This window comes from Macrobrachium nipponense, chromosome 1 (genome assembly GCF_015104395.2).
Source record: "Macrobrachium nipponense isolate FS-2020 chromosome 1, ASM1510439v2, whole genome shotgun sequence".
Classification (NCBI taxonomy): Eukaryota; Metazoa; Arthropoda; class Malacostraca; order Decapoda; family Palaemonidae; genus Macrobrachium; species Macrobrachium nipponense.
The window spans coordinates 77,830,411-77,853,394 of record NC_087200.1 but is presented as its reverse complement, the minus strand read 5'-3'; the positions used below and the strand labels follow the sequence as shown (position 1 = coordinate 77,853,394).

The 22,984-nt window shown below is 40.1% G+C and overlaps 1 protein-coding gene across 1 annotated transcript in view; it reads right to left on the bottom strand.

The window, feature by feature from the left end:
* The window catches only part of LOC135218836 (cyclin-G-associated kinase-like), a gene marked incomplete in the record, with an annotated part of 495,799 nt that overhangs the window by 362,948 nt on the left and 109,867 nt on the right, over positions 1-22,984 (bottom strand). The window contains 3 exon segments of the mRNA XM_064255283.1: positions 2,896-3,018; positions 13,868-14,079; positions 20,565-20,722. Of these exon segments, the coding sequence (XP_064111353.1) occupies positions 2,896-3,018; positions 13,868-14,079; positions 20,565-20,722 (493 nt within the window).

Below are 22,984 nucleotides of genomic sequence, written 5' to 3'. Positions count from 1 at the left end.
GCCTCGGAACGGATTAATTTTGTATCTCGGGGTGGTAGCCCACTGTAATTATAATTCTATGGTTGTAAAACCAATAACAATAATTAGCTCATTGTTTCCCATATTTATTTTACATATCCATTCAAGAGTATAACTCCTAACAAATATCTGGAAACAATTCTGTACATTCCTTCAAAAAGTGGCATGTTCTGTTTTTATAGGGTGAAACAATTCAGCTTAGTCCAAAAGAGTACAAGTAATCAATAAATTGCTAAAAGTAGAGACCTGAGAAACAGCAGATTTCTAACATAACTTCTTGTATATCAAGCAAGCTCAGAATTAATATTGCCTAATAAAAAACCTTCACATCTTTTGCAATGCTCTGATCACTCCTCCCTGTAACATCCAAACTCCCAAAGGTGAATAAATAAACACAAATATCAGTTTTGTAATCACTATACAGGCGGTCCCCGGGTTACGACGGGTCCCGGCTTACGACGTTCCGAGGTTACGACGCTTTTTCTTAAATATTAATTGAAAAATCCGCCCTGGGTTACGACGCTTGTTTCCGAGGTTACGACGCTGACGCTTCCGACGCTCCGAGTTTACAACGCTTTAAAAAACACAAACTATGATAAGAATCCTTTATAGTTTAGCACAGTTTCTCTCTCTCTCTCTCTCTCTGTATTTTCTGATGAAAATAATCACTAATTAGTGTATTTTGATGTTTATTTTCATGACTAAATACATTTCATAAAAATATAAAATTATCAGACTGCGATCATGAAGCCAACAAATACATATGTATTTTTTAGAATTCTTCTTCTGTTTTAAATATTACATTACAATGTTTCATTATAGCTGTCAGTAACTCGGTATCCTCCATAAAAATAATAATTCTCTCTCCTCTCTCTCTCCTCTCTCTCTCTTCCTCTCTCCTCTCGTCTCTCTCTCGTCTCTCTCTCTCTCTCTCTCTCTCTCTCTCTACTACAAAGATGTATGTTTTTTGTATGATAAAGAAATGATTTACTATTTTCAAATATTAATATTAATTTATACAGCAATAATATCAATTCAATAAAGAAAATACCATAGTGAATTAGTAAGATTTTAGCTTATATTTAAAAAATTATGGAAGAATGAAGGAAATCCCAGTCTTCTCTGTAACCTTTTCCTCAGATGCAGGTACTAAAACTGTCAGATATATCAAGTTCTGTGACAGCCCGAGGGGAAGAGTTGGGGGAAGAGTTGGGGGGAAGAGCTGCAGTGTTGCAATGACGTGGTCCTGAAATTTCCCCCCCCCCCCTCTTCTCTCTCTCTCTCTCTCTCATTTACTGAGACTCGAGATTTTTTATGTACTTGTACTATTTGTTTTTAATACTTTCAAATAATAATAATAATAATAATAATAATAATAATAATAATAATAATAATAATAATAACTGTAATTACAAAATTCATATGTGATAGTATTTAAAGAAATACAATACGTACTAATCTATCCATGTCACTTTTAATTAAGGTTAACTCTCTTCTCTCTCTCTCGTCTCTATCTCATCTCTCTCTCTCTCTCTCTCTCTCTCTCTCTCTCTCTCTCTCTCTCTCTTTTGCACACAAGATAATAATGTGTCATTGTGGTAACTCAATCCCTCTCTTTCGCTGGAAGCGTTTATAAGTATTTTTTTGAGAGAACAGAGAGAGATAAACACACTCTCTCTCTCTCTCTCTTCTTTACCGAGATATAAGAATTTTTATGGTACTAGTATGTAAAATGTTTATTGATAATTTCAGTTATTTAATAATAACTAATAATAATAATAATAATAATAATAATAATAATAATAATAATAAAACTTTAATTACAAAATTCATAATGGTCGTATTTTTAAGAGATGAAAATGACCTTTCCATTTCACTTGTAAGGATAATTCCTCTTTCTTACTGAGATGAGAGAATTTTTATGGTAGATGCATGTGTTTATTATATTTTCAAATAATAATAATAATAATAATAATGATAATAATAATAATAATAGAAGTAGTAATAATACCATAACTAATTTCAAAAGAAAATTCTTCCCTTTGTCTTTTTCTGTATCATTTCCCTAACTCAACTCGAGTGACACTCGGAGCTTAATGCCATACAATGGGCAACGAATTTAATGGTTTTTAGTAATTCTCTCTCTCTCTCTCTCCTCTCTCTCCTTCTCCTCTCTCTCGCTCTCTCTCTCTCTCTCTTTACTGAGATGAGATCATTTTCATGGACATGTATGTAATAAGTTTATCATTAATATTTTCCAATAATAATACTTATTAACTGTAAGTACAATATTCATATCTGAGTATTTTAAATACAATAATCATTCCAATTCTCTCTTTTAAATACTGTGAGGACAACTCTCTCTCTCTCTCTCTCCTCTCTCTCTCTCTCTCTCTCTCTCCACAAGATACTTGTCATACATTTGGTGTTTCTATTTCTTCCTTTTATCTCTCTCGCTCTCAGCAAAAGAATTGATAGACAGACAAACATAATTGCACAGTCCTCTCTTTCTCTCTTCTCTGGAGAAATATATGTGTTTATGGATGGGGGAAAAGTTTTTGCCTACAGACTCATTTCAATCTATTGAAACCGTAAGGAGTTATTTTTTTTTTCTTTTTCTCTCTCTCTCTCTCTCTCTTGTATTTTAATGAAAATATACAGTAATTTGGAAGAATACACAGTGTTGCACATGAAAAAAGTAAATTAGTGATAATTTTAGAGATAAGCCCTAAGAAAAATTGCAATTAGTAGTGAAATTTTCCCTGTGGACATGTTTTCAAGAACGTCGTTCCGGCTTACGACGATTTTCGGGTTACGACGCGTCTTAAGAACGGAACCCCCGTCGTAAAACCCGGGGACCGCCTGTAATGTACTCACCAGGGGCCTGCTGAGAGCTGGGGGGTGGGGGTCGCTGTGGTACGGGTGATCTTGGCGGTGGCGGTCGAGATGGTGGATTGTCAGGAGGTGGTCTTCTCTCCGCTACCCGTCCATTATTTTCTGCTTTTGTGGTACATCATAAATATCATACATAGCTCAGTATTGTGTATAGTAAAATGACAAGTACAGCAACAACAACAGTATCATTATGTATATCTCTTTTATTGCCTTTTTTAAATTCCAATGTGCACAATTGTGCCTGTATACTACAATTATCAGTAGTTGTTAAAGGGACTTTTGAAAGTTTTACAATTGTTCCTTTTAACTACATACACCACACAGGATGCACTGCAAATTTAAACTTAACGTGATGGAACTTACCAAATAGAACATTGAAAAATGGATGCTACTTTAGGATCCTTTCCTATCTGATATCACTAATTGAAAATCAAAAAGTAAAACAGAAATGTATAAGTTTTCATGTAATTCCTTGTTTAAATTCTGAAACAAGATATGACAAAGTACCAGAAAAGGACATGATGGTCAAACTCGCAGACTATCTTATTAGCCTCCAAAACTCTAACATCATTAAGCATGTAGAAAAAAAACATTCAACCATGGGGGGAGAGGGAGAGCAATCAGATCCAGAATCTCATCTATACCATAATTTTCTTGACATAGAACACTTTGGATCAAACTTACTGTTCCTATATGTCATATAGGAATAGCCAAACACTTGACATAAAAATTATTTGAATTTTGTACTAGTGACCAAAACTTATTAGTACTTAAAGTCTTGAGTCATAATTTGAGCAGTTACATCACATGCCAGGTAGCTAACTAAAAAAGAATTAATCATTCATTAGTAAACTTATTGGGCGAGACCTCACCACTAGGAGGATCTTGTAGTCACTGACCATGGTTTTTCTCTAATTTGGAGAGTGGAGAGATCACAGTTTATAACAAGCATGTGTAGATTGGAAGACTACTCCCAATTCAATGCAGAAATGTTTGTATATCTTGAAAATAAAAATTAATGCCTAAGGGGAAAGTACAGACTTTTTTATCCTATAAACTGTACTTGCTGACTTGATATCAACATAAAGATATTTGTTTCATATGTAGGTAATTTTGATCTGTAATTTCTCTGTGAATTATTTTTCAATAAAATCCTAGTCCTTGTAAGAAGATATGTTTTTTTTATTACTATGCTACAGTCAAGCCATTTTCGATCTTCAGTACTAACACACAAGTGGTCCAAACAAAGTCTGTACATATGTATTACCATATTACTATGAATGTGTGCAACAGAACTGGATACAGATTGGCTGAGCTGACATCAGTATATGCTCAAGGATATGAGAAATAATTGACTGATTGACTTATTTATTAAAATAAGGCTATCGAGCCAACCACTGGGGCACTTTCAGACATTCAGCCCTCAAGACGGCAAAATGAGGAAGATGGAGTAATTGGACACCAAGATAAAGAGATCCAAGACAAAGGAAATCAAGCACAAAGATCTACAGATGGAAATGGGAAAAAAATCCCTCCGTTGCACTAGGAAGTAACAGATTGTACTGGCCACCAGATTGAAGTAAGGAAGCAGAAATTAATGTAAGATAAAATGCTAAAATGTAGATGTACCTGGGGTCTAGGGATGCTAAAACATCCTTTAGTAATGCATACAGCACACCATGTGAGGTGCACCAATGGCAATAGCCCCTAAGTGGAAAAGATGGAGGAGAAATGACCGGGTGTATCAAAATTGAATCTATAAACCCTTAAAGAAAACATGTTCACCAATACTTCCAAAAATATTCAACTTATGAAGCCCAGACACAAACGAAGCTTTTGAACTTCCTTCACACTGACCCCATGAGAGGATACTTTTTGCTTTGAGATCACTTTCTCTCCAGAATGGGATGTTGTAAATTTATCCCACGCAGAGCAGTAAGTGAAAAAAAAAAGTATGAGGAACCTATGCAAGTCCCAGTTATTTACATGTAAAAATTCCTCTTGTTAGACACAGAAATCCATACTCTCCTAACAATGTCCTGCAGAGCTGGAACTACAAAAATGGCCATCATTCAATCCACTCTGCTAGAACTTATATCTTGGCCAAAACCTCAAGAAAAATTATCACAGTGGGGACTTAAGTATATCTTAGTTTTACCAGACCACTGAGCTGATTAACAGCTCTCCTAGGGCTGGCCTGAAGGATTAGATATTTTTACGTAGCTAGAAACCAATTGGTTACCTAGCAATAGGACCTACAGCTTAATTGTGGGATCCGAACACATCGGGGACTATCTCTACTCATATGGGTTACTTGAGCTGACACCTATGTACTTGTAACTAACTTTTACACCTAAAAGATCTAAGAAAACTTTCTTCAATGGCAAATCATTGAAAGAAGCATATCTTTTACTATATTCATGTGGCTCCACCACAAGATTTTGCACTACAGTTTTTATATTCCAACATGAAATAGCTGTGAGTTGTGGTGTACTGTGGTTGGAAAATTAATTTCTCCTTTATCTTGAAATTTTGGGCAAGTGATGCAAAGTAAAGCAGTCACTAAGAGAGGCAGCAGACATGGAAGCTGCAATACATAGCCACCAGAAAACCTCAGATCACAAAGGACCAGATAAGAATTCAAGCAGATACTGCATCAAACAAAAAAAGAGCAAAGAGAGGTAGGTTTAATTAATGTCTAACTCCATAAAAGAAAAATATGAAATAAGAAAAAAATTCATGATAATGATCATGACATTGAGTCCTTACTACAGGATGAAGTATCTTCCACCGTAAGTCCTAAAGAGGTCTTTTGGCTGCATGAATTTGTGAGGGGCTTTTCATGTCTCATATGGAAATCAAATCCACTAGACTAGGACTGATGATACATACACACATGGAAGATCCTTCTAAAAATAACCATAAAAAGAGTTTAAGCTGTTTGACGAAAAATCTGACTAATTATTTGCAGGAAGGATGTAGAAATCTTGACTGTGACTGACTGCAGGTATCACACAGATTGAAACACCTTCATCAAGGCTGAGGGTTCAGCAACAAGGCTACAATGAAACAGACTACATACAGCGAAGTTGGTGGCATTTAAAAAATAACCAAAATTACCCAGGCAAGTCTGTTACATGATTTAACAGGTGGAAAAATCATTCCTGTTGGGACCACAGTCCAGTGACTTAATGTCAGCCTTGCAGGTCAGCAGTACTGAGATTCAAAAGAAAGGAATGGCAAAAAAATTCAAGCTACAAGATTACTTAATCATATCCTAACAATCTGACAGTATGAGTCCCTTCAAATCTGTATTGTAACTGGCATGGAATTCTCCTCCAGATATATAAGGATTTACATAAAATAATCTCCCAACAGAAGCTGGTTGACAACCATGGCAGAGGTCCAGAACTCTTAGACTAAGTCCCACATTTTAAGTGAAGTAACTGTCCATGCAATCGCAATTAAAAAACCTTGTAGGGAGGTAGCAGCATCAGTGGACCTCATGCCGTTCACTGTAGGCATTACTTAGGGATCTTTGCAGCATGCCTTCTGGCCCCCAGCTGCAACCCCTTTCATCCCTTTTACTGTACCTCCTTTCATATACTCGTTCTTCATCTTATTTTCCACCCTCTCCTGACACTCGATTCACAGTGCAACTGCGAAGTTTTCGCCAGTATACTTTTCAACTTTCAAACCTTTTACTGTCAATTTCCAGTTCAGTGATGAATGACCTCATAGGTCCAAGTGCTTGGCCTTTGGCCTAAATTCTATATTCAATTTAATTCAATAGCAATTAAAAATGATATTGTTATTATACAATAAAGTTTCATACATACTTACCTGGCAGATATATACTTAGCTATAGACTCCGTCGTCCCCGACAGAAATTCGAACTTCGCGGCTCACGCTACAGGTAGGTCAGGTGATCTACCGCCCTGCCGCTGGGTGGCAGGAATAGGAACCATTACCGTTCTAGAACCAGATTTTCTCTTCCACCTGTCTCCTGAGGGGAGGCTGGGTGGGCCATTTAATCGTATATATCTGCCAGGTAAGTATGTATGAAACTTTATTGTACTATAACAATATCATTTTCATACATTCAACTTCCCTGTCAGATATATACTTAGCTGATTGGCACCTTTGACGGAGGGTAAGAGACAGCTAATTACTGATTAGACAGGTAAACAAAATACGTTGTAGGTAATAAAAATAAAAATACCCTGGTTCCTACCTGTTTTGGCGGAAGATTTCATAGCTACTGCTTAGAAGTCTGCTTCGCCTCAAGAGCCTCAGCGAGGATGTGACCTATGGCTAACAGCTCTTGTGAGGACTGCCGATGGGGTCTTATCCACTTACTCGACAGAACCTGATGGCCTTTGTCAATGGGGTCTTATCCACTTACATGACAATACACCTATGCCTAATGGCATAACAAAGGAGTACAACACCGATCCCGATCACCCGATCCTAACCGTGGATTAGTACTAAGATTGAAAGGAGTTATCCCCAACCACCTTTCAAACAACCTTAAAATTCAATACCAAATTATTTTAAAATCAAAACTAAACAAAAAATTAAGGATCAGTCTTATCTCCTTCACCCAGCACTGTATCCGCTGATAGTACATACGGACCCAGAGAGAAGCATCTCTCATATGTTACCCTTACATCCTTTAAATAATGGGAGGCAAACACCGAATTGCACCTCCAGTACGTCGCTGCTAAGATATTTTTCATCGACATGTTCTTGTTGAAAGATATCGATGTAGCAACTGCACGTACCTCATGCGCTTTTACTCTCAAAGCTGCAAAGTATGTATTCACTTTTGCATTTCATGTGTGCCTCAGTAATCACGTTTCTAACGAAAAAGGCTAAGGCGTTTTTTGACATCGGTCTCTTAGGGTCCTTAACCGCACACTAGAGACTTTGATTGCAACCTTGCAGCTGTTTCTTCCTCTGCAGGTAAAATTTTAAGGCTCTGACCGGACATAATGACCTCTCAAGTTCCTTTCCCACAAGTTGAGAAAGTCCTTTAACTTCAAAACTCCTGGGCCAAGGTCTCGAAAGTTTTTCATTTTTTGCTAAAAATAAAGGCCGGAAAGATACCACTATAGTCTCTCCTCTAAATCCCACTCTCGAGTCTAGAGCCTGCAATTCGCTGACTCTCTTGGCAGTAGCGAGAGCCATTAGAAAAATACATTTCCTCGTAATGTCTCTGAAGGATGCTTGATGAGGAGGCTCGAACTTCTCTGATGTGAGGTACTTAAGAACCACGTCTAGGTTCCAACTAGGGGAAAGCGAAGCTTTCGATTTTGATGTTTCAAAAGATCGTATCAAGTCATGAAGGTCTTTGTTATCTTCTATGTTCAGGCCCCTGTTCCTGAACACGGCAGATAGCATGCTTCTATACCCCTTTATCGTAGACACTGCCAATTGAGATTCTTCTCTCAGATATAGAAGGAAATCGGCAATTTCGGTCACAGAGGTATCGGAGGAGGACAGCTTCTTCGCCTTACACCATCTACAGAAGACTTCTCACTTCGATTGGTAGATCCGCATGGTAGAGGATCTTCGTGCTCTTGCAATTGCTTTTGCAGCCTTGCGAGAAAAGCCTCTCGCTCTGACCAATCTTTCGATAGTCGAAAGGCAGTCAGGGCAAGAGCGTGGATATTTTTGTGATACCTCTCGAAGTGGGGTTGTCTGAGCAGATCTGTCCTTTCGGGAAGAGATCTGGGGAAGTCCACCGTCCATTCCAGTACCTCTGTGAACCATTCTCAAGCGGGCCAAAAGGGAGCGATTAGTGTCATCCTCGTTCCTTCTGAGGACACAAACTTCCTTATCACTTCCCCCAGTATCTTGAACGGGGGAAAAGCGTACGCATCTATGCCCGACCAATCCATGAGAAGGGCATCGATTGCGAAGGCTCTGGGATCCTCCCCTAACGAGCAGAAGTTCTCCATCCTTCTGGAGAAGAACGTCGCAAACAGATCTATTTGAGGTTTCCCCCATAGAGACCACAGTTTCTGGCAGACTTCTGAATGAAGGGTCCATTCTGTAGGAAGGACCTGGTTCTTCCTGCTCAGTCTGTCTGCCCTTATATTCCTCCCTCCTTGAACGAATCTTGTTAGGAGTACAGGCGGTCCCCGGGTTACGACGGGGGTTCCGTTCTTGAGACGCGTCGTAAGCCGAAAATTGTCGTAAGCCGGAACATCGTCAAAAATCCTAAGAAAACCTTACTTTTAATGCTTTGGGTGCATTGAAAACTATGTAAACTGCATTCTTATGGCATTTTTCATCAAAAAAACCTTCAAATATCGATTAATTTGCAATTTTGGTGTCATATTTCATCTCCCAAATGAGCGTTGTACGCGTCGTAACACTGGAACATGCGTCATAACCCTGGAACATGCGTCGTAACCCTGGAAATAACGTCTATTGACAAGCGTCGTAACCTTGGAACGTCGTAAGCCAACACCGTCGTAAACCGGGGACTGCCTGTACTGTCTTTCGTTCCTCCGCCCAGATTAATAGAGCTCTTGCTAACTCGTACAGGGAGAAAGAGTGTGTCCCCCCCTGCTTTCTGATATATGCCAGAGCCGTGGTGTTGTCCGAGTTGACCTGGACCACCACGCCTCTGACATCCTCTTCGAAATGTCTCAAGAGCCAAATGAATGGCTAGAAGCTCTTTCGCATTTATGTGCCAGGACATCTGTTCTTTCGTCCAGATGCCTGACACTTCCTTCGTACCTAGTGTTGCTCCCCATCCTGTTTCCGAGGCGTCGGAGAACAACACTAGGCGAGGGTTCTGCAGAGACAAGGACACTCCTTCGTTCTTTATCAGAGGTTTTAACCACCATCACAAGTGGCTCTTGATATTTTCTTGTAGAGGAAAAGAATCTGCCAGTTCTCCTGTCTTCCTGTTCCACATTCTCCTCAGGTAGAACTGCAGAGGTCTCATGTGCAGCCTCCCCAGAGAAACGAACTGCTCTAGCGACAAAAGGGTGCCCAGAAGACTGAGCCATTCCCTCGCTGAGCTTCGCTCTTTCTCTAGGAAGGCCGAGATCTTCTCCAATCCTCTAGCAATCCTTTCTTGGGATGGAAATGCTCGAAAACCCCGAGAATCCATCCGAATCCCCAGATAGACAATGTCCTGGCTGGGGATCGTCTGAGATTTCTCGAGGTTCACGAGCAATCCGAGAGATTTCACTAGATCCAGAGTTGTTTCCAAGTCCTCCAAACACTGCTGTCTTGACTTCGCTCTTATGAGCCAGTCGTCCAAGTAGAGTGATATTCTCACCCCCTCCAGATGTAGCCATCTTGCTACGTTCCTCATCAATGCCGTAAACACCTGAGGAGCCGTCGAGAGGCCGAAGCACAAAGCCCTGAATTGGTAAATCCTTCCCTGCACCATGAATCGAAGATATTTTCTCGATGAAGGATGCAGGGGGACGTGAAAGTAAGCGTCCTGCAGGTCGAGGGAGACCATCCAATCTCCTGGACGCAGAGCCGCAAGGACCGAGTTGGAAGTCTTAATGGAGAACTTTGTCTTCTCCACGAAGCGGTTCAATGCGCTCACATCCAGCACAGGCCTCCACCCTCCCGAAGCTTTTGGCACTAAGAAAAGGCGATTGTAAAAGCCCCGGGAGTGAGGATCCTGCACTGTCTCGATGGCCTCCTTCTCCAACATTTGCTGTACTAGACCTAACAGGGCGGATTCCCTTTTTTTGCCAGGATTCTTTGTTGTACCTCCTCTGACAGCTCCCTCCCCGGTGTCGTCGTCAATGGAGGTCTGTCTCTGAAGGGGATGAGATATCCTTTCTTGAGTACTTCCGGAGACCAAGAATCTACTTGTCTCAAGGCCCACGCTTCTGAAAACTTCAGAAGCCTGGCCCCCACTGGTGCTTGGAGGACTGGTATCTCACTTGGTCTTCTTCATTGCTATTGCTCTAATGGAAGAAGACCTTCCTCTTCTTTCCGCTCCTCTTTTCCTAGGGCTCGGCCTGATGAGCTCCCTCAAAAGGGCGGCTGAGTACTTCTTGGCTCCCTCTTCGTGGCAGGAACAGCTGGTCTTGACTTCTTAGCTGATTGTACTAGCAAGTCCTGTGTTGCCTTCTCAGTCAGTGAGTGAGAAATATCCCTCACTAACTGAGAAGGGAAAAGCTACTTCGAAAGAGGGGCGTATAAATGTTAAAAATGAGCTAAAGACAGCTATCTTTTTTAGAATTCCTGCCCCGAATAGGGATGCCACTTCTGCTGATCCATCTTGAACCGCCTTATCCATACAGGCGAGCACACTATGTAGGACTTTGGGTTCCAAGAAATCGGGGTCTTGCGTCTTCTTGGCCAAAGCCCCAAGGGACCAGTCTAGGAAGTTAAAAACTTCCAAGACATGGAATACTCCCTTGAGGAGATGGTCCATTTCCGACATAGTCCAGCTTGTCTTCGCAGATGGAAGCGCATGTCTTCTTGCCGAGTCCACTAAAGTCGAGAAGTCTGCGTCTGCAGAAGCAGGGAGAGCGAGTCCCATTGCTTCTCCTGTGTTATACCAAATCCCTCTCCTTCCCGACAGTCTGGAAGGGGGACAGGTAAACACAGTCTTTCCCGCCTCCTCTTTGGATTTAAGCCAATTCCCAAAGGCATGCAAAGCCCTCTTCATTGAGATGGTAGGTTGCATCTTCAAAAAAGAGGATGACTTTGAAGTCCTCGTGCTTGAGAATAAAGACCGAGGAGAAGGAGGGGCAGCAGGACTCAGAGACTCTCCAAACTCTTTCAATAAGAGGGCTGCTAAGGTCTTATAGTCCGAAAGACCTGCCCCCTTATTTGCTTCCGAGTCCGACACATCTTCCATATCTTGACCAGTCACATTAGGAGAAGAGTGCGCAACCGGAGGAGGACTCCTCTCTAAGCAAGGTGAGGGGCTCTTAGCAGTACCGACTCTAACCTGACAAGGGCTACGGCCGCCTGTGCGACGTCTTGAGTCCCTGCCAGGAGAAGGCCGATCCTGCAATTTGCCCTTACTTACATTAAGACTGTCCTGATAAGGACGACGGCCGCCTGTGCGACAACTAGCGTCCCTATCAGGAGAAGGTCTTGAATGCTTAAAACCTCTCACAGAATCAGCCACATCCTGACAAGGGCTATGGCCGCCTGTGCGACGTCTAGAGACCCTGTCAGGCGAAAACTGATCCTGCGAAAAGTCCCAAAGAGGAGCCTCCCGGTCCACTTCTAACTCTATGTCCGATGAAGATGGAGATCCTGGTTCATGGCGCCTGGTTGGTGCCTGGCGCTTGGATGATGTATCAATCCTGGACAGTCTATCGTGGCTGGTAGGCGCCTCAGGCGCCAGGAGCCTGGCAGGAGCCTGGCAGGAGCCTGGCAGGCGCCAGGCGCCCGGCAGGAGACTCAGGCGCCTGGAAGGAGCTTCAGGAGCCTCATGCGCCTTTCTGTATTTATGAATACTAGTAGGATCCTCTCGCCTCGTAAGCGTTTTGTGCCTGGCTGGCGCCAGACTCCTGGCAGGCGCCAGACTCCTGGCAGGCACCTCGTCCGAGCTGTCAGAGACTTCTACCGGACGGGATTTTTTAACGGGAAGGAAGCGATCCTTTCTCCTGGGAGGATCCTTCTTCAAAACTCCAACCAACGAAGATATCTGTTGTTGCATTTCTCTTAGGATCTTCGTAGCGGCGTCTTCTTTCTCCGTATCCGATCTAGGGGAAGGAGGATTTGATGAATAGATTTCTTTCCTCTTCTTTTCCAGTGGATAGTCTTCCAGGAAATCTTCCGGGCTAGAGTCCAAAGCTGGCGACTTCCATGATCTTTTAGAAGGTCTCGACAGCTTGTCCGAACTCCATCCTTTCTTTGAAGAAGAATCGGATGACAAAAAACCTTTCCAACGGCTATCCTTGGCAGTCTGGGACGCTACTACAGATCCTGCCGAGGGGACGCCTGACCGGTGGGGATTCTCTGAAACCTCCGTACGGCTTTCGATATTCCTTCTCCTCTGGGCTTGGGAGCTTGGAAGAGGTCTAGACCTGGGAGCGAGACAGAGCCGATCAGACGCACCCTCCACTTCACTGGGAACACTTTCACTTTGCTTACCTTCTAAATCCTTCAATTTGCGTTCCATCTTCAAAAGGGAAGCCTTCAAATTTGCAATTTCCGATGCCGAACTTGCAGAATCTGATAATTGAGAAGGTAATGCTGTATGGGAGGAAGCAATTACATTAGAGATAAGCACTAGACTACTAACTGGCTCGTTAGAGACCGACCTACTCAGACTTTTGGAAGAGGCTTTTCTAGCCCTATCCCTTTTTAATTTCCTCAAATATGAGTTAAGAACCTTCCATTCTTCCTCATTTAAATTCTTACATTCATCACATGTATTCGATTGTGAACATTCATTCCCTCTACATCTTTTACAAGTAGTGTGAGGGTCTACAGAAGCTTTCGGTAGTCTCACATTACAACTTTCATCCACACACACTCTGAACGAAAAACTAGTGTCAGACATTCTAAGAAAAATCCAAATCCAAATCCAATAAACAGTCCACAAAAGCGTATGCCAGGCCAGAGATTCAATATGTCACCAAAATATCAGTCTAGAAGATCAATGGCGATGAAACACGAAAGTCAAAGTCAGGAGGAACTAGCAACGATGTTACTAGTACCGGCGACAGAGAAAATCTGGTTCTAGAACGGTAATGGTTCCTATTCCTGCCACCCAGCGGCAGGGCGGTAGATCACCTGACCTACCTGTAGCGTGTGCTGCGAAATTCGAATTTCTGTCGGGGCGACGGAGTCTATAGCTAAGTAAATATCTGACAGGGAAGTTGAATGTATGAAATGTATATTTTTAACCCCAACTCACAACAAGACATAGGGGTGAATTCTAAAATAAAGTTTACTTCAAGATAAACTATTTATTCAGTATACATTCCTAATGTAATCCTACCTGGAGCAGAGAGGTCAATCTTCTTGTAAGAAATCTTCAATGGTGCCTTTAATGAAAATCCTTTGGTTTCTCCAATGGCGCATAACCTCTCTAAAACATCAGCCACACGTAACCTTTGGTTAGGATCTACCTTTAACATCCCACGAATCAATTCATGAAAACAGTCATACTTCCCATCATTGGCAGGAATGGCAAAATTTCCATTCACAATTCTGTCAAAAACAAAACAATTATTGTGTATATTTCACATAAAATATTTCAGTATAGAACTAAAGTAAACCACAGTTCTCTAGATAATTAACATGATAAAATGAAAAATGAAGAAACTTAATTTGTACAGTATACCACTTCTAAGAACTTTAGCAATTTTTTTCTGTTAAATATCATCTATACATACACGCTGAAATCCAATAGTACTAAATGGCAAGAGATATATAAAATATGCAGTATTACATGTGCCTGGGATGCATAATTCTATCTCATTTGATAGCAATAATTATTAGCATTGTCATTATCACTGTCATACTGCAGAAGCTGTGATTAAAGCTGGCATTTTAACAAAAAATCGAATGGCTGCCTAGATGACTGTCTAGTTTACCTGTTCTCCACCAGGTGTTTCAGTTGTTTTAGCTAGTCAAAATTCTCCTTGACTGCCCACTAAGTTGTGGAAAGGCTGAGTGGGGTCTACTTTAACAGTGTGTAAGTATCCAAATAATAAATTTCATTATGCAAATTTATATTATTTGAGAAGAATCATGCTTACTGTTAAAGTTAGCCGATTCCCACATTAAGAGGAGGACAGTGGGTAATGCAGCTAGACAAAAATCCGCTCAGCCAATCAAGCTAAAGGTTTCTTGCATGAAACCCAAAACATTCTTACCTGATCCGGAATCCTTTCTGGATTTTAATACCACCAGAAGTTGGATTCCATTCAGGAAGCAAGGCTCTAATGCTTGTGCACCAAAAAGCAGCTTTGCAGAGAAAACCGCTTCAATTCAGCCAGAATGAAATAGAAATGGTGTGAGAGGACACCTGTGCCTGGGTCCAAAAACCCTATAAAACAAGTGTCACTTAAAATAAATACCTTTATAATGGCACGCTCCTATACTAAATTTGTACCTTCACACTCCCCAAAATATTAAAAACCTGAAATCAAACAAGAGAGCCCAAAGGATTGCTCTTTCTTTGGTTCAGGAAAAGACTACCCACTACTAATAGCAGACTAGGGCCTTTACTGTTTTCAAACACAATTCTATATAGTACTTGAGGTAGTGAGCAGGTAAAACCAAATTGCACTTCTACTACGCCACATCAATCCTATCACAAAGCGACAAATCAACATAACACTAAATGAAGTTACAACTGCTGCTCACATTATGAATGTTTACATTCAATAAAGGTAGATGTGGAGCTAGTTCTCATGCATTAGCCTAATCAAATATACATCACAGAGGACCTTGTGTTCTTTGAAAAAGACATTCTAGATTCCTATGAACACAAAAGGTTGACTTTACCTCTTCCAGGCTTAACCTTCGATAAAAGCATTCTAGGTGTTCTAAAACCACAAAACAAAAGGTTAACATTGCCTCTTCCAGGCTTAAACATTGACAAAGACAACTAGGTTTTCTAAAACTACAAAACAAGGTTGATTTTGCCTCTTCCAGGCTTAACCTTTGACAACAACATCTAGGTTTCCAAAAAGCACAAAATAAAAGGTTAACATTGCCACATTAACCTTGACAAAGATGTTCTAGGTTTCTAAAAGGATAACTACCTCTTCCAGGCTTACCCTGTCTGATTAAGTTTTAATTGCCTAAACAAGACAGAGAAGGGTTTCCTCTTCTTCCCCACTAAGGAAGTTACATTGAAATTCTTGCAGCTCTCATAAAAACATAGCCTTAACATCACTCTCAGCTCTAAGGCAAAAATATAAAATAGCATTCCCTTTACATCAGCTTCAAGAAGGGTGCTTGCTATAAATTTACTTTTTTAACTGCAGATAGTGCTAAATAACAGGTTTCTTGGTAAATAATTCAGATATAATTATGACCTGTATCTAAACTAAAGAGGGAGACATATAAAGATGAAACACCTCCAATCTAACCAACTTACAGTGCTGATCCTCACCAAGGTCTAAAAGCACATGAGGCAATACCAAGGAAAGTAAGGACGATAACCATGAAAGTAGACAGAGAAAAAGTCTTACTATCTCTAAAAAAGCAGAAAACATTGATGCCTACAAGGTTCCAGGTACTGTTTCCACCTGATTAAGGATAGATCCTATGATACCTTGAAAATCCCCTTATTGGGAGGGGACATTCTAGCATCTCCAAGCAGTTAAGGAGATGCATAAGTTAGTGGAAGTACATGGAATTCTGTAGTTTGAGTTGATTTCCTCTTAACGGATGAATAAGAGAGACATCTACCAGGAGCGCTGGAAGTTCTGAAAATCATTTGCTATGAGGATACAAGGGCTCTACAGGAGACACCAAGCAATTCTTGAACTTTAAATTGCTCAAAAGTAATTCAAGTAGATACAGACTGAATCAGGCCAAGTTTAAGGAAACACATCCACTTCTCAAGCCTGAGGACCATCAAAGGAGTAGTAATTGTTTAGGTGTTCTTGTTCATCTTCAAGCTAGTAAGTCTTCACAAGTGCTCCTCAAATCCCACAGCAACTGCCAAACTTACAGATATAATGGCTATCTTATAATGGCCATCTATAGGTAGTTTGTTCTTTCTGAAGCCCCAATCACCAAAACGCTGTCCTTCCATAGAATGAATGATCAAACCAATATTATGTTGTTCATTTTACTCAAAGCAGCAAACTTCCCACCACAATGACTTGTTTCTGACCAGGGATAACCTTGTTAATCATCTCTAATGGTCTTTCCACTGCCCTGACATCTAGAAAGTTTTACCAGGTGTAGTGTTGACCATCCTATGTTGCATGAAAATGTAATGATACTACAGTAATACCTCGGGTTACGAACCGATTAGTATATAAATTTTTTAACTTAATGACGCCCTTGTCCTAGAATCCGAATTTCCCTTGTGGGCCGCCTGCATTGTTTACATCGGATGAGCGTGGGATCTGCGAACACAATTTTCTTGGCCAAATCTTAACGAGGGTCACGTGACTTCCTCCCACGCATCCCTTTTCCCCCCATAACTCTTTCACTCTCTCAGTGGCGGTTCTCAGTGGCGGTAAGATTGAGTGCATTTGTCCATGATACACTCTTAAATTTGCATAGTCGTACGTGTTGTGTTTCCATGATAGTGCTTATACGTTATTATTACTCAAATACTAAAGACAATGGCTCCCAAGATGACGAAGGCAAGCAGCAAGAAGGAAAGCACGAGAAAGAAGATGATTACGGTCGAAATGAAGAAGGAAATTATCCAAATGCATGATAAAGGTGAGTGCGTGAAAGACATTGCAGCATTCTACAAGCGGTCGCAATCAACAATCTGCACTATTTTGAAGAAAAAGGAAGAAATTAAAGCCAGTAAAGTATCGAAAGGTGTCACAGTATTGACGAAACAATGGCCTCATATTCTCGACGACATAGAAAATTTGCTTAGGGTTTGGATAAAAGAGTAGCAGCTGGCAGGAGATTCCGTTAGTGACAGCATCATTTGTGAAAAGGCTTGTAAGATGTACGATGATTTAGGTAAAAATTTTAAAGAACAGGCAAAAGCAAGCCTCCATAGAAAAATATTTTGTCAAAATTGTAAAAGATGACACAGTGTCGCGTAAGCATAAGATTAGTGAGCTTATTAGTAGCGGTGATAGTAGTGAACACTGCTCTCTCAAGAGAGAACCGGAAAGTCTTCCAGAAGTGTTCATGGAGGGAGATTCCCACCCCAAGCCATAACCCTCTCCCCCTCCTCCTTCCCCTCCTCCCGTCTCCATCAAGCCAGCAGCCACACTCACCTAAGGTAAAGTTCAGGTTTTACTGTACATGCATATTAAATTTAGTATTTATATTTAATTTCATTCATCAATTTTATATTTTTATGTAATTCCTCCACACATTTTCAACCTTAGTCAACAAAAATAAATGGAAAAATATGAATTGAAATGGTCATTTATGGGCGGGTGGAACGCATTATTTGCCTTTTATAACAGTCTTATGGAAAAATCCATTTAGGTTACAAATTTTTTAGATTACGAAGCAGTTTCCGGAACGGATTAAATTCGTAACCCGAGGTATTACTGTAGTTAAAACTCTTTGTTTTGTGAATATTTATCGTAGGAAAAACGCACAAATAGGCGAATTTCCCACGAATAATGGGCAGATATGGTCCAAAGAAAAACCCGCGAATAGGCGAGTCCACAAATCTTCAGCACATGAATACAGAGGGTTGACTGTATTACACAAGATTAATCCTGTGTGTGCTAACCACCTCAGAATGCCCATAAGGGGCAAAGATTAACGTTTATCAAAATGGTCCTTGGGCGAATGCGTTAAACAAGATTCAGACTGTGAAAAGGATGAAGTAGGTATTGGAGAGCACAAAACCCCATCACCCCCAGAACCGACCTGCTGGTAGCTGACTCTTTCACAAAGGCACACTATCGCAGGGCAGTCCAAGGCTCGGGCTACATATAGGCTAGGACACCAACACCTTACTTCTAACAGGGGACCTTACTTCTAACAGGGGAACATGAAAAAGTGCATACTATGGATGGGTTCGGAACATTCCCTGTCATGAACTCGGTTCAACTTGTATTAGAACTCAAAATAAGTTTAATGTCACGTTCTAACTTCTCAATACGCTTTTCCTGAAACAAATGGAGTGCAGAAGGCAGAGCTACAAAGGAAGTCTCAATACTAGCACTACCAAAATGCCTATCCTGAGAGGGATAGCTGGAGATGAAGGGACACTAGGCAGGATAGAACTGACAGGTTTAAGTCCTGACCATTCTTCACATCTATTTTCAAGATCACACTGTACCCCTGCAGCTGGTACAAACCAATGTTGATCTACTTCAAATTCCAACATCCTGCTTACACCAAAATCATTCCTACATAACCTGCTGTTATTGGTTTTGCTTCCAGTGGAAGACATCCTAGGAAAATGAAAATACAATACCATAAATAGGTGCAAAACAGCCAAACTTCAAAGATTACCAAGAACTGCCTTCACGCAATGGCAGTAAGAAGAATTCTGACACAAGCTAAAACATTCGAAACACACCTGGTGGAGAACAGGTGAACTAGACAGTCATCTGGGCAGCCATTTGATTTTTTGTTTAAATGCACACTCACCTAATCAGCACGGAGATATAAGCTAACTTTAACAGTAGGTAAGATTCATCTCAAATAATATCATATTCTTTGAAAGCTTAAACTTCCAAGTCAATGGCCCTGTAGGCCAGTTCCAAATGAAGAAAAATGATGTAAAGAAAAATAGATGTAAAGAAACATTAAATGGCTAACCTTAACTTACAAACTATTCTCTGGAATTCAAACTGCAGTTTTGAAACAATGTAAGCCCTGACCCCAAATTGCTTATTTATGTTATTCCAAATAGTAACTCATTTGCATCCAACAAAGATTCATGCAAATTACCTCCAGCAGACCCTAGAGGTAAATTGCTTTCTAATGCACTGGATATGCAAAAACAAATTAAAATTGTAGTTACCAAGCCAAATTATGTCAAAATAATAGTACTAATTTTGATAACTGCACTGGAGCTCTGAATTCCATTCTCTCCAAAAGATGAGAAATTACCAAACATTTAATTACAATCTAAAGACATTGCAGCAAGAATTGTAAATCTAATTCAATAACTCTTGAGGGGCAGGCTAAATATATATTACCTAAGCACACAACCCCCTTGACCAGGCAAACTTTAAGGTTGGCCAATTTAAGAAAAAACACATCAATGGAAATGCAAAAATCAATGCAAAACTTGGTGTAAGAAAATAAATCCTAACATTTTTTCTGTACCTTCCAAAGTTAGTTGAAAGTGATCATTTACAACCATGTGCAGGGCCTCTTTTACTACACTCTCATACATTTTAGCAAGTCATACATGTTTTTTCTAATAATTAATTTATTTAATTTTGTAAAATTATAATTACAGCTTAAACAATACCATAACTGACACGAACTAAAATCAGCAGTAATAAATTCTGAGTACATATATTTATTGTAAAATATTTACGAGATCTAGTGAGATGGGGAGATGCAGTAATTTTTTGTGAGGTATTCATGTTTTTTCTAATATTTCTATGCACTTTTCTTTTCAAAATTACAATTATAACTGACATACTAGCATAAAATATAAGAACTAAAACCTACAGCAATGCCTACGTATATTTATGAGCAAATAAATAAAAAGATATCACAGGATAGAGAGGGGCAATACATTCACCCATCAAGTCTCAAGACTTGATCACCCTCTGTCCAGGGCTGAGCTACTACAGTTGCCATTAGTCATTTATGGATCATTGAAGTGATATGAAAATCTTTAGCACTAAACTCATCCAAATTGTATAGAATTAATACTCATATGAGTTAGCCTGTCTACCAAGCAAAACCCGTTATAGATGCTTATATGATGATGCCCAGCCATTAAGGGTTAAACAGGGAAACTGTCAGGTAATAGCTAATAAGATCTCTTCTCAGTAAACCCTATCATTGAAACTTCAGTCCCAAGAATAAATAAAAAATTATAACAGTACCTTAACTTAGCCGAGTCCTCAAAAGGATGCTTAAGATAACAGAGGTAGTACAATATGCAGCCAAGTGCCCAAATATCTGCTTGAGGATTTATTGGGTAATTACTCCATGTGTCTAGCATTTCAGGAGCACGATACATTGGTGTTGTGTGCTGAGCCATCTGCAAAAGACAAAGCAATTTTTTAAATAGACACATCTTATTGATAGAAAACTTTCCTAACTGCCTATCCATTCCATTCTCAAATCTGCCATGCTCCGATTAGTATCACCTTTAATTAAAAAACAATTCTTTTGATGAAGCCTACGAGTGTCTAGAAGTGTGACTCACTTATCTCAAAAAATGAATTTATACCTTTAGGTCCGTTCAACACTTTAGTACAGAGGGATAACAACAAACATTTACCAATTAGAACTTTCCCAAAGGCTAGAAATGCTATGAGAATGATTCAACTCTAAACTTTTGAATCCCTTATATTACATTGTAATTAACTCAAAATGTGCCCAATCTGAGGAGAGATAAGAAGACCTTCAACACATGGCAACTGCTGTTATCTATGATCATAAGTTTCAACTTTTACAAAAATGTGTACGTATTTATACAATTAGTATACAAAGTACAAATCCTCATGTTACTAGAGCCAAGTGTCTACACAAGCAGGAAGGTAACTGAAGACAATTTGAAATTATGTCAGCAGCTATGAAAGCAATTAGCTACACTTATCCTATTGTCAACCTTCTCTGTAACGACACCTAGTTTGGTATGGTCAGACTCTGAAACCAATATCCTAGCTAGTCATATGGTTTGTCCATTTTGTTAGTGACAGAATGGGATTCATATCAAGACACCCAACTGCAAAGACAATAAACAGTATGCACCAAGTGTAAATGTTACCAAGGTAAAAATAAGAAAAAGAGAACTGGCAGTCAAGTAGCCAGACACCTTATTTCAACACTTAAAACTTAAGTAAAATTAAAGTAATTTCTTTTACTTGAAAAGAACAAAATTTTAAATCAATTTGTATATTTCATAGCTAACAAACCTGAGGTCTCAACAATAGGATAAATATTCTGGCACCAACTGGAAACTGGTTAAAAAAACAATCAAAGATTATATAAGCAAGGAATCTGTGGCATCTGGCATCTAAGACATAGAAGAGGTGGAGAGTGGTCACCGACGACACATGAACCCCATTACACATTTAGTCCTTCTTCCAACCCCGGATTACTAAAGGGGCAGCTACAGGTGAGCGGTAAAAGTTAAGACCTCAGGTTTGTTAGCTACGAAAAATACAAATCGATTAAAAAATTTACCATTTGTTCAATGTGGAACAAACTTGTAGTCTTAACCATAGAATGACTCATACTTGGTGGGAGGTACAAGAATCCTGAACCAACTGGAGGTTCGGCACACCCAACCACCCTTCCCAGAAATTAGAGTTCTAAAGAAGAAGGGGTCTAAGCCTGTGAGAGATTAGCTAAAAGTATCTAAAACTCAGTCTGCTGGGAGTAAATACAATGAGACACTTCCAGATTCATTCCATACATTGAAAATAAAGAGAACTTCATCTGTTCAAGCAACAAACTATGCCAATCACAAGCAAAGGGTTTGTCACCACTCGTCACTCCCCTTGCTGTAGAGAAGAGTATATGCTACTGAGAAGCACATTTGTATGTTGTATGGAACATGAAAATAAGTGCTATAACAGTAAGGCTGCTGCACTCACCTGCATCAAGCCAGTTCCAATGTATGATGTGTCTAATATTCAACCTGCCCACAGGAATGAAGAACGGAAAAAAGGGGAAAAGAAAGAGACCAGTCATATCACTCATTCTCTCTTCCACACAATCATCTTAGGCATGATACGAACTGTTCTTCCAGGGGCACTGGATGAACTACACAACTTGCTGGGCAGCCACCACTGGACCAAAGGAAAAAGTGTCCAAGGACCTGTGGGAAATATCCTTCAGGTAAAAGGAAGTTAAATTGGTCTGCTGAAGCCAGGAACCAGTATTCAAAATCCTATGAAAAGACAAGTTCTTCTTAAAGGCCAGAGAGGAACTTATTCCTCTGATGTCATGTGCTCTTGCATGCACAATATTTGTGACAGAAATTGAAGGCGAGGAGTAGGCTTGTCTAATCACCACACGAAGCCAAAATGAAATGGCATTCTTAGACATTTCCTTCTTGGCTTGGCCTGTGCTAACAAAAGTCTACGACACCTAGGTCTTAGGTGGCGAGTCCTTTTTAGATAGCTACGCAGCGCAATAACTCTTGATGATCGTTGTCAACAAACTCCTTCGTGGAAGGAATGGAAAACGAGGCAAATCTGTCATTGTGAACCAAGGGATTTTGAGTCTTAGCCACGGATTCCGGGACAAACTCGAAGGCTACAGACCCCCACCTCCTGGTGTGTTTACATCA